The sequence below is a fragment of the Fusarium odoratissimum genome, assembly GCF_000260195.1.
Source record: "Fusarium odoratissimum NRRL 54006 unplaced genomic scaffold supercont1.7, whole genome shotgun sequence".
NCBI lineage: Eukaryota > Fungi > Ascomycota > Sordariomycetes > Hypocreales > Nectriaceae > Fusarium > Fusarium odoratissimum.
In genome coordinates, this window is record NW_022158693.1 from 54,834 (window position 1) to 66,354 (window position 11,521).

The following is an 11,521-nucleotide window of genomic DNA, read 5'->3' on the forward strand; positions in this document are numbered from 1 at the left end:
GCCAGGACATGAGAGAATGGTGGTATGAGGACTTTGAGGTACAAGAAGTGAAGACATTCCTATCTAGTAAGCAAATACCCGAGTCTCAAATTCCTGATTATGTCGCTTGCGAGCTTGAGCGTATCAACAGTCATATGACTAGTCATGTCCTTCATTATTCGGATCTCTTATCGTTAGAAACCGCTACAAATGACTTCCTTTTCCTGGTGTCCAGTAAAAATTGCGCTTTCCATGCAGGAGGCCGACCTGCTGAAGAGGGGTTCACGCACCTGGCTGTATCGTATTTTGTCCCTCATTTTCGATTACATCACGATTTCCCCTCTCAATCATCCTTCTGCTCTTCTCAACCAACAAATAACACCGTTTATCTTCCAAAATGGCCTAAGATCCTACAACAAGATGAAGATCCTCAACAGCATTACCCGTCGTATCCGCCGTCTCCCGTCCGCATTCTCATCCTCAGCCCTCCACCGCACGCACTACACCGGCTCTCTCCTCTTCAACCTCGCGTCATTCATCCTGCCCGCTCTATACGGCACTTTATCCAAACTGTGGGTCGCAAACATTGACTCATCAATGGTGGTGCTCACCGACGCGTATACATACATGAACACTGCTTCTGAAGCCGTCAATGAAGGATTGCCGAGAGCTGCGTGGGTCATTATTGGAGATAAGGCCTCGCGGTCGCTGGGGAAGCGTCTTCAATTGACGCATACCCTAATCACGTTCCAATCTGTCATTGGGTTGATATTGAGTATTGTCTTCCTTGCTGCTGCGTCGTCGTTTGCGAATAGCTTCGTCCCTGAGGAAGTCCGCGATGCGAGTTTGACTTATGTTCGTATCGCTTCATTCACCGTATTCAGCGGAGCGCTCGAAACTGCAGTGGCAACAGCGACAAGGGCTTTGGATAAACCTGACATTCCACTGGCGATCAGCACCGTCAAGTTTGCTGTTAACATCATCCTTGACTTTCTTCTCATTTCGAAATTCCATGTCGGTTCCTTTACTCCCACCGTCAACATGCAAGGCACTATACAACTGGTCTGTAATCTTGTCGCGGCATTTGCAGGACTTATTTACTTTCTCTGGTCGAATACCTGGTCGTTCAAGAGGCACACATCCCATGACCCTCAAGAGAGGCTGCGTCCAAGCTTTGACGCTCTCAAAGTCCTTCTTCGGCCAGGGCTGGTCTTCTTCACCGAGTCAGCTGTCAGAAATGCTTTGTATCTCTGGCTGGTCAGTACCATCGTTGCTCTAGGAGCAGTGTACGCTACAGCTTGGGGTGTCTTCAACACTATCCGATGGGGTTTGATCATGGTTCCCGTTCAGGCTTTGGAGGCAACAGCGTTGCAATTCATCGGTCACAACTGGGGCGACTGGAGAAGGCGCGTCGACATCAGCACACAAAAGCCTCAAGCATCATTGAAGGACCTTCGTGGCATCGTACGCCCAGCTTTCAGATCATTAGTTATCGCCCTCGTTTTCGAAGTCCCGATAGCCATCTTCCTCACGCTCTTCGGAGCAAAGCCCTTTGCATCATACATCAGTGGCTCAGAGGAAGTCGCAGAGGTCACAGCTTACATGTGGCGAAGTCTGGACTGGTGTTATATCTTTTACGCGATGTCAACTCAGCTTGCAACGATTCTTCTGGCAACGCGACCGAGATGGTATTTGTATCAGAGTCTTGCAAGCAATCTGCTTTATGTACTGCCGTGGGCGATCGCATGTCAAGTGGATGACTTGAATGACAGTAATGCATGGTGGTATTATAAGTTTGTGTTTGGGGGTAGTCTCGTGTTCAGTTTTGGGACAATTCTGGTTGTGGATTCGCTATGGGCTTGGACGTTATATCATGGTAAGACTGAGTTGGAGGAGTTCCGAGAGTGAATGCACTTCTGTGATTGGAGGCAGTGAGTTCCTGCAGATTTATGCTCTAATTGACTCCTTGACGGTCGTGTCCTAAGGTCTCTTATTGTACGTGGTTACATACGGAACTTTACTCCATTTTCGCAGAATTTTGGAGAGTATTATGTGCTATGGTGCAATCAGTGTTACGCATCACCTCATCATGCAGATCCCACCACCACTTGCTATACCTCGTATTAATAATGACCTCCAACCCATTTGCTTATTACCGGCGATCATAGCGAGTGCTTCACTCCTTTTTTCCTACATCACTTCCCATTGACTATCAACATCATGTCTTTTACAACAACTGTTACCGCGGCACCCCCGCCCGGTCAACCAGATATTGCTTACGCTCCATACTACGAAAACTACCAAGCCAGAACAGCCAAGCGACTCAAAGAGGGGAACCTTCCGACTTCGGTCCCAGATGGCTTCCCGAAACAACTAAATGGCGATCTTGTATGGGAAGGCGACTCAGTTGGCCAAACTTATGGCTGGACTTATAAGCTATCCGAGGACCAGCTCGGCGAGATTGGTCAGGCTTTACAGCATTTCAAAGGTGTCTGACATTGATAGCTATATACCCCTCATCTAACACGACCAGGTCTTGGCCTCTCACTGGGGCATCTCACGACAGAGACATTCCCTCTACCAAATCTACACTCAGAATTGCGAAAGCTATCCGATGAGCTGCACAAAGGCCATGGTTTCTTCGTCATCCGCGGCGTTAACGTAGACAACTACACCCGCGAAGAAAACGCCATAATCTACGTCGGCATCTCGTCACATATCGCATCGCAGCGAGGTCGTCAAGACAGCAAGTTCAACGGCAAACCCGCCGACGTTGTCCTCACGCATGTAAAAGATCTCAGCGCCGGTCAAGACAAGAGCGCGATCGGAAGTCCGGCGTATACTACTGACAGACAGGTTTTTCATACTGATTCTGGTGATATCGTGTCGCTGTTTTGTCTACAGACGGCGCTAGAGGGCGGTGCGAGTAGGATTGCGAGTACGTGGAGGGTTTATAATGAGTTGGCAAGGACGAGGCCTGATTTGATTCATACGCTGTCGCAGAATTGGGATGTTGAGAAGTAAGAAGACTCTGATGTTTAATGGTCGGTTGACTGACACTTTCAGCTTCGCAAACCCGAATAAGAAGTTCACGACTCGACCACTTCTCTATCATCAAATGGCCACCGATACACTGCCTGAGAGAGTTGCGTTGCAGTACGCTCGTCGATACTTTGTCGGATTCGGTGCACTGCCACGGAGTCACGATATTCCGCCCATCACCGAAGCTCAAGCCGAAGCTCTCGATGCTCTTCACTTCTTGGGAGATAAACTAAGTGTTTCGACCAACTTTGCAAAAGGCGATATGCAATTCATCAACAACCTCGCTGTGTTTCATGCTCGAGACGCATTCACCGATTCGCCAGCTCAGCAGTAAGTACGAAAGTCTGAGTAATGGGTTTATGTTGACTTTATAGGCGCCATTTGTTGCGACTTTGGTTGAGAGATCCTGAGAATGCTTGGGAAACCCCGGAGCCTCTACGTGAGAGGTGGGCAGAACTTTATGAGGGTGTGACGCCAGAAGCTCAGGTGTTTCCGTTGGAACCTTACATTCGTAGTGCTAGCAACAAGGCCAGATAGACTTGTTTGGGAAGCTTCGCCGATGCCGATGGATTGGGGCATTACTTATCATCAGCTTCCTTTCCGATGTTGTCCCTTTGTTCAAATCTCGATATCGTTATTATTAGGAGAGTCATCCAGGTGACCACGAACAACCGCCAACACATGCAGGAGAAGATAATTCAAAGCAAGGGCTGTTAATTGGGTATTGACCGAAATCAAGAATACATAGTTCCTTCCAATAATTCGCGAACTTTGGTATGAATAAGAATAGTAGACTCTGATATAAGCATGAATTAAAAGCTAACGAGGAAATGCAAGGCATGGCCCATCCAGTTTTCAGCACTGGAGTACAAGAGGCGCCCAAACTAAAAAAAAAAAACTTGGTCAAAGCCTGCTCTTCAGTGCTCCAACCCTAGAGGCAGATGAGCCTACAGAATGAGACTTTCCCTGCTCAACTAAGCCCGACCCAGGCAATTGGCCTAGTCAGTATCATCCGGAGCGTACATGTTGACAGCATCAAATGGTTGGGTCGTATGGTTGGTGCATTTACCACTTGTCGTGACTCCAGCAAAACGATCATCGATCCACTGGAGAAAGTAGGGCGATGCAGCAGCGATTACAGGATCATGGTCCATGCCAGGGTAGAGTTCAAGGTGCAGCTCATTACGCGAGCGACAGCCAACTCGATACGATTCTTCGACCACTTCCGGCAAGACTGAAACATCCTTTAGTCCTTGTACAACCAGAATAGGTTGCTGACTCTTCCCCTCGCCCCTGGCGGTGAAGTTCTGCATGGCATCGATAGCCTTGAGAAAGCCCGTGTCGGTAAAGTCCACAATATCTTCCACGCCAAGATCCGAAACTAGGGCCTGAGCCGACGCGTAACAGGCTTGTGCTAGAGTTGCAAGTTCGAGTCGCTTTCGGAATGCAGGCTTCAACCAACTCTGTCTGTCCTTGGGGAGGATGGATCGAAGACCTATAATGACCCATCCCACCTCACCCAGAACGCCGCGGGAGGAAGTGACGTCCGATGACGAATCTGACTCAAGGGCAGCGATAGCCATCTCTTTAAGACGAACACCAGGTGCCTGTGCCACTGTGCCAAGATATTTGCCGACAGGACAGTTTTGACGCAGCAGTGGACTCTCGGCCAGTGCCCAGGCAGCACCGCCACCTTGAGAATGGCCGACGCTCATCCATTCACTTGTAAGAGACGCTCCGAACAGTTTGCGGGCCGCGACAATAGAATAGTACACATCGTTTGCTTGTGCTGGGGAGGCTAGATACTGGTGACTTGTGTAGTTATTTCCCAAGCCTGCATAGTCCGTCGCAACAACAGCGTACCCGCGTCTGATCAGGAGTGACCAGCTGTTATAATCATACAGGTTTGGCATCGCTGAGGGGGCGCAACCGCGGAACACACCAGAAGTTCCGTGTGCGTAAGCAATAAGAGGAAACTTATGATCGTTCCTCCGAGTAGCATAAGGAAAGGCAATAAAACCCGTGGCCGGAACCTTCCTTCCGTATAAATCCTTGGACACGTACTGGAGTTTGTATGCTGCTGTGCCTTCAGGGATGTCGGTCAAGAGACTGGCGTTGATAGGCTTGAACTTGAGAACGTCGCCTGGCTTGGAAGAAGAGAAGTTGGAAGCTGTGGCATAAAAGTCGTCGTCGTAGATGGCACCATAAAACTCGCGATCGGCAGCCAAACCAGCTTGGAAGTTTTTGTAGCACGCTCCCTTGCACCCATACTGGGCTGCAACCTTTGCCGAAATGTCTAGATTGGCAACTAGTGAGGCTTGGGTGGCTAGTGGCATAAAGCCTACCAGCAAGTATATCAGAGGGGAAAGCATGGCGCCTTTTTGAGGAGAGAAAGGATTAAAGATAAGAGAGGGGGTGTGATTTGCTGAAAGAATGGCAAGTAGTAAGTGGCCCAGGGCTGGAGCTTAAGGATGGTGAAATATATCGAAGGGCGCAGCTCGTTCTTATAGTTGGTTCCTCCAACTCCTCTGGTACTTTCACGGATCCGGTAGAGGCTTTGAAGTCCCACAAAGCCACAATGCATACGTGTATTGAGTAAGTGATCCGGTAGTACTGTCCCGTCATACGCATTGTTTAATACATTACTTCAGAGATCTATACTTGAACGAGTAGAATTTACGCAGTTTGGGGCTTCTGAGCTACCATCGAGCTAGACCCTTTGCAGTATACAGAATACGATGGGTGCGGGGACTGCATGGTCCAAGTTCCAACCGCAATGATTGGGCATTATATTCCACCCAGGCCTCACAACAGGGTGTCTTTTACTAACAGCTACTGAGTCTCAAGATGTGTCCGACAAGCGGGATAGCTCGAGCGATAACCGAGTGGCTCCCCAAGGCAGAGCTTCCCAAGTGGCTACTTTGCCGTCCAGCACGCTAGCCATCCTGCTGAACAGGCCGGCCATCTCTTGGCTATCAAACACGCCCTCTCTACGACGTATAGAACGAAGCAGACTTATCGCCCGGTTTCTCACATCGCCATCCCTGCAAGCTGTGCAAACGAACCCAACAGAGCTGAGTAAATCTCCATCAAACTTAAACACTGGTCTTGTCTGGGCTGACTCGATCTGAAGAATATCTTCGACTCTTTCAAGAATGTGACGACTATTCTCTTTCGTATAGCCTCCATCAGAGCAGTTCAGAAATGCTCTCCAGAGGGCTTGCTGTAATTCACACCAGGCTAGAGACTGCTGTTCATGAGGTACTAGCTGCACGCCACTCATAGAGCGTTTGAATAAATCCAATCTGGAGCTCCATATATTATATGCAGCTTGTGTAAGATTGGCGGCGTTTGTGTAGTGGCGAGAGAGAGCCTTTAGGGGAAGTGGACAACTCTTCTGCCTCTGGATGTCGGCAGAGGTCGTGTCAACGTTGAAATTAGCTTCGTAAACAAAATCCAGATACGAGAGACTCTCCCGTGCTTCCTGAAGACTACTAAATGGGAGTGTCTCGTCTCCCAGAATGCTCGGTATACAAGGATGCCAGTCCAGCTCAGGAACGTATAAATCGCCCGTGTACAGGGCTACATTTTGGCTGAGCCAGTAGATCATTTCGGAAATTATATCTTGCATGTCGTCTTCATACGTACTGCGACCTCTTTTCAAGCCATATATACCAGGAATCTTGGATGAGGGCGGATGTTGTAGCTTCTGCCGGTGGGAGTTCAGCAACCGAATAGCCGCGTGAAGATGGCAGACAGCATGAGAAAATCGACCAAGCAAGTTCTCTATGCAAATAAATATGACGCAACAAGTCAGTGTCGTACTCTCTTCAAATCCCCCTGTCATTACAAGCTGTATGCATTGAATGGCTTCGTTGTACTTTTGTATCGCTTCATTTCTGACGTCGGCGTGAACAAGTGCGCCTTGAGCTGGATTAGAGGCCCAGAAACAGCGATGAGCTCCACCAAGGGCAATAATAGCATGCCTCACAGGTTTTACGATGTGAGAGAGTGGGAATGCGAGCTGTTGCCAGAAGCCTCTTCCCGTGTCGAAGGCTACCAGGTCATGCGCAGCGTATACTCTTGCGTGGTGATGGAGAGCGTTGTCGGTTCGATCCACAAGCATCATGTCGCCGAAGCAAGGAGATGAAGATTCTGGCTTGTGTGGGAGGACAGCCACAGACCAAGGTCTGTTGTGATTCGAACGAATCGGTACATGCTTTGAGTAACCGTCGCATTTTCTCTGGTCTTTGATACATCTCTTGCATTCGGGTTTGCTCTCATCGCACTTTAGGTGCCGAATTCTGAGCCGTTTATTAGCAATAGACTCGGCGATTAAGATGTACTTTATTTGCACTGACTTGCTGCAGAGCGGCATCAGCATTACTCGGTCTGTCTGAAGAGTGGTCACAACTTACCAGGTTAAGCACCCCGTCCGGACTCGGCAAGTTCGAGCCCTGGTTCGTTTAACTCTTTGCTTCTCAGTTTGAACCGTCATCATATCGTTCCCACGCAACTGAACGTGAAGGTTATGCCAAGCTGGAGGCGTATAATTTATAGATGACCTATGTGCGTGAATGGACAGTGGAGACGATGAAAATGAGACTTGGTGTGCTGATTGGTCGCGTCGTAGTTCAACTACTACTTTAAGTCTAGCTCAGAATTCGTCCGCCTCCACAAGTCCGCGGAATCCGTCTTCGCATTGAGATAAGCACTAGCAAGTCCAACCTCCGCCAATGTGATATTCTGTCCTTTATCTTTTTCTATCTATTTACGGTTATTATAACCCACCGTGCATAAGAGAGATATTGCCATGCTAAAATAAAATATCGACACTAATTGCCAGAAAAGGGGTGATAGAAATCATCCTTATTTTAATAGAGTGGGTAGATTCTGTGGAGTGGAGGGTTGATTATATTTTACCAATATCAATCTCAATCAGCTCGCCGCTCCGTGGAGATCGCAGTCCCACATAATAGAGAACTTGGCAATGGCTGCCATGATGATTTATATCATTCCTACTCTTTCTTTCACTCCCTTAGGGGTGTCGATTTCAGATGAAAGTCAAGGAAGGGTCATCAATGCCGAAACCGTCTTTGTGAACTAATAGGGACTTCGAGGACTTAGAGTTATGCCAGGAATTAAGGATAGCCAGTCATTATCGCCAGCGTGAGAGCGACGTGTCGTAAGTTGTAACAGCGGCCAGATAATAGTAAGTTCACTATTTAGACCTTTAGTTAACTAGCAAAAACGACTATTAACAAAGTGTGCAATAATATAGACTTTCCAATTAAATACAAGAAGAACATTAATTACTTTACAAGTTTTAGTAGTGGTAAATTATGTTCCTTGAAAAGCTTGCAGGAAACTACTCAGTGGTTTCGAGTCAACGATATAGCGTCACTCGAGCCGGACAGGCCGATGCCAAGCGAAGCCGCTTCCCTAGATATCCGACTCACTAGATAGCTTACGTCCGTACCAACTGTCTCGTGGCCACGTCTTCCTGTAAATGCCGTTGGGTCTGGCAAAACGGGATGCGCGTTATGGTCTAACTTGGCATTCATGGTCCCTGGGCCCAAGAATTCGGTTCTCCAGGGAACTCTCAGCTCCACATTGTGAGTAGCAGCTGGAGATTGCCGAAGAGATCCTGGAAATAGCGTTGCAAAGGCTTTTACGGAAGAGCAAACTCTCTGGAGGTCTTGAACGCTGACGGACTGACAAGTGGTCCAGACACCAGATGTCTAACCATGAGTAGATCATAGACCCACGGCAAGACTCTCGATCGGATCTGAGACCGGGGAGAGAAGTCTACTCGCGTGGGTTGACAGCTGAGAGTGGAGTTTAGATCGGGATCGTTAAAGTCAAATCTGCAAGACCAGGCCCCTTGCATAAGCACCGATGCAAATGTTAGAAGGTTTTAAAAAGTTTAATCGACAGTCCTATTTTTTTGAAATCCGCTCTATAGTGAACTCCGGCTCCCTCGGCCCAGCTAACGGCAATGAGTCTAACAAGAAACAACAAAATAAACCCTCCATCCATAACATCCGACAAAAGTACCGTATTCCAACCAATAGCCTGAAGGTAGTAGCCACTTTACAGGCTTATCCTGGTCCCATTTGCCTCCAGAAACCTGCACAGGTCTCGGCAACTGTCAAGTAAAGTCTTCTGGGGCTTCCATCCCAGTTGGGTCATGGCTCTTCCAGGATCAGCGACACAGGCTCCGACATCACCTTGGCGGCGTCCCACTTTCACCACGGGAATGGCTCTCCCTGAAGCAGTCTCCATAGCTTCAACAACCTCGTACACCGTCTGGCCAGTTCCGGTACCAATATTGAAGGTCTGGAAACCTTGGCCGTCCTTCCCGGTAAGGGCGGCAAGATGACCCCTGGCAAGATCAGAGACATGGATGAAGTCTCGGATAGCAGTTCCGTCCCGGGTGTCCCAGTCTGTACCGAACACTTCCAGTTGATCTATCTCGCCAAGCATGACTTTGAGGAGGACAGGCATCAAGTTGGTTGGTGCAACACGGGGGTCTTCTCCCAAGCGGCCTGATTCATCACAGCCAATGGGGTTGAAATACCGTAAAGCAGTGATAGTCCATTCTGGATCAGCCACAGCTAAATCAGACAGGATAGCTTCACAGATCCATTTTGTTCGCCCATATGGATTCGTGAGACCCGTGCAGCCGGAAAGAGTTGTTTGATTCTGGCCACTAGCATCGCGCCACTCCGTTGTAGTATGAGAGCAAGACTCTTCGACTTAACGACCACCTGCATCTGCAAGTGAACCATACACAGTAGCTGATGACGAGAAGATGAGGTTCTTAATGTTGAAGGTTGACAACGTGTTGCAGAATCTGATGAGCCCACCGACGTTGTTGTCATAGTACTTGAGTGGCTGTTCAATACTTTCCGAGACAGATTTGTATGCAGCAAAGTGAATAACTCGTTTGATTTGGGACCCAGAAGGTGAGGAGTAAAGGGTCAAGATCTCCTGGATTTTGGCATCGTCTCGAAAGTCAGCCTCGTAGAAGTGAAGGTCTGGACGACGACGACGACTGAGGCTGAAGCGTTGGTCCGTCATGTCGTTGAGCGTATCAAGAACATTAACAAAAGCATTGCTGAGGTTGTCGATGACAACGACACTGCTTCCATCTTTTAAGAGCTCCCAAGTTGTGTGGCTGCCGATGTAGCCAAGGCCACCAACGACGAGGACGTACTCATCTGGAGTTGTACGGGTGGGAGAGGGAGGACGGCTGAACAGAAGGTCTTGTTCAGTTGCAGGAGTACTTGGTCGAGATGATGACTTCAATGACTGGGCAGTGCTTGTGATTGGGGTTGTAGTGCCTGAGGATAATACAAGAGAATCCATGATGCTAAGACTTGGAGATAACAAAGAGAGACACAGAGTATACTGTATAACTAATCTGATGGGCAATTCAAGATCTTCCTGTGGTAAGTGATACCTTTTTATTTCAAAACTGAATTCAACCCGACTCAGGCGGCTGAAGAGTGGTTTATATACCTCCATCTTGGAACAGCAACCTCGAACAGTAACGCCGAACAGCAACAATTACTCAACAGTTCCAACACTAAAATTTCTCACAAGGAGAAAATGTCAATGATTCCGCAGCCTGATTGAGAACCCATCGTAGCTGCAACGCAAATCAAAGTCGTAGCGCGAAAGTGGGATGGTCTCCATAACGGCCTCGAACGGAACGGGGAAGCTGATGGATGAAACGGATGATACAGACGTCAAAGACCTCGTGCTATTGTTGCTCCTTTGTTCTAGATGCGTTGTGGTATTGTTCCGTTTACACTAGCAGCGTGCACGTTCATCTCGCGATGTTGACGGCTATCCACTTAGTCACTTGTTGGTGCCCTGTCTAGGAATAGGATGTAATGAATATCAAAGGGGTCTGCGTCATTGTAAGCCAGCGGAATTAAGGCATTAATATACCATGTAATTCTTTTAAGGGCAACTTGAGCAAGATTTCAACTAGCAAGAATCATTATACTGACGAAAGAGCAGATGTTGTCGAGCAACGATGAGATAATTGCTCGCTATATCAGATCCTCACCAAGAGCCAAACCTAAAGAAAGCCGTTAATAATCTGCTCTCTATGATTCCGCCGTTCCTAGATGTTTCCCTCGGTACTTTCGGAATGTGGATAATTTTCTCTCCCAACGGCCGGCCATGCCGGGAAGGCTAAGGCTATATATAAGCGAGGTGGATTCGCCATGTGGCTTCAAGCTTAAACGGCGCAGACGTTGAAACTTTATCTTGCCCACTTTCCCGAACGGGGTTTTACATTTACTGGGAAATGTCCCATGGACCATCGTGATCTAGTCTAGATTTGCTCCTTTTGGCAATGCTGACCGATCCGGAGAGCTTGGGAGTATCCCCACGTTCAGCTCTGATGCTCTCGGCTCATCCGCAAGTGCAGCTCTTATTGTTCTCGTCATACGATTTTGCTGGGAAGATGAGGCTGTTGGAAATT

The 11,521-nt window shown here is 48.2% G+C and overlaps 5 protein-coding genes across 5 annotated transcripts; 2 read left to right on the top strand and 3 right to left on the bottom strand.

Moving 5' to 3' along the window:
- Window positions 1–399: 399 nt before the first annotated feature.
- On the top strand, window positions 400–1,887 carry FOIG_05286 (uncharacterized protein; the record flags this gene model as incomplete). The annotated part of the gene is made up of 1 exon (XM_031203836.1): window positions 400–1,887. The coding sequence occupies one exon, from the start codon at window positions 400–402 to the stop codon at window positions 1,885–1,887; it is 1,488 nt and encodes a 495-aa protein (XP_031065665.1).
- Window positions 1,888–2,199: 312 nt separating this feature from the next.
- FOIG_05287 (uncharacterized protein) lies at window positions 2,200–3,558 on the top strand (the record flags this gene model as incomplete). The annotated part of the gene is made up of 4 exons (XM_031203837.1): window positions 2,200–2,467; window positions 2,513–2,999; window positions 3,046–3,351; window positions 3,396–3,558. 4 exons carry the CDS (start codon window positions 2,200–2,202, stop codon window positions 3,556–3,558), a joined length of 1,224 nt encoding a protein of 407 aa, XP_031065666.1.
- Window positions 3,559–4,019: 461 nt separating this feature from the next.
- FOIG_05288 (uncharacterized protein) lies at window positions 4,020–5,393 on the bottom strand (the record flags this gene model as incomplete). The annotated part of the gene is made up of 1 exon (XM_031203838.1): window positions 4,020–5,393. One exon carries the CDS (start codon window positions 5,391–5,393, stop codon window positions 4,020–4,022), a length of 1,374 nt encoding a protein of 457 aa, XP_031065667.1.
- Window positions 5,394–5,765: 372 nt separating this feature from the next.
- On the bottom strand, window positions 5,766–7,530 carry FOIG_05289 (uncharacterized protein). The gene is made up of 2 exons (XM_031203839.1): window positions 7,440–7,530; window positions 5,766–7,325 (listed from the first exon to the last, which is right to left on the bottom strand). Exon 2 carries the CDS (start codon window positions 7,148–7,150, stop codon window positions 5,864–5,866), a length of 1,287 nt encoding a protein of 428 aa, XP_031065668.1. The 5' UTR covers window positions 7,151–7,325; window positions 7,440–7,530; the 3' UTR covers window positions 5,766–5,863.
- Window positions 7,531–9,114: 1,584 nt separating this feature from the next.
- Window positions 9,115–10,392, bottom strand: FOIG_05290 (UDP-glucose 4-epimerase; the record flags this gene model as incomplete). Its single annotated transcript, XM_031203840.1, has 2 exons — window positions 9,115–9,733; window positions 9,815–10,392. The coding sequence occupies 2 exons, from the start codon at window positions 10,390–10,392 to the stop codon at window positions 9,115–9,117; spliced, it is 1,197 nt and encodes a 398-aa protein (XP_031065669.1).
- Window positions 10,393–11,521: the final 1,129 nt, after the last annotated feature.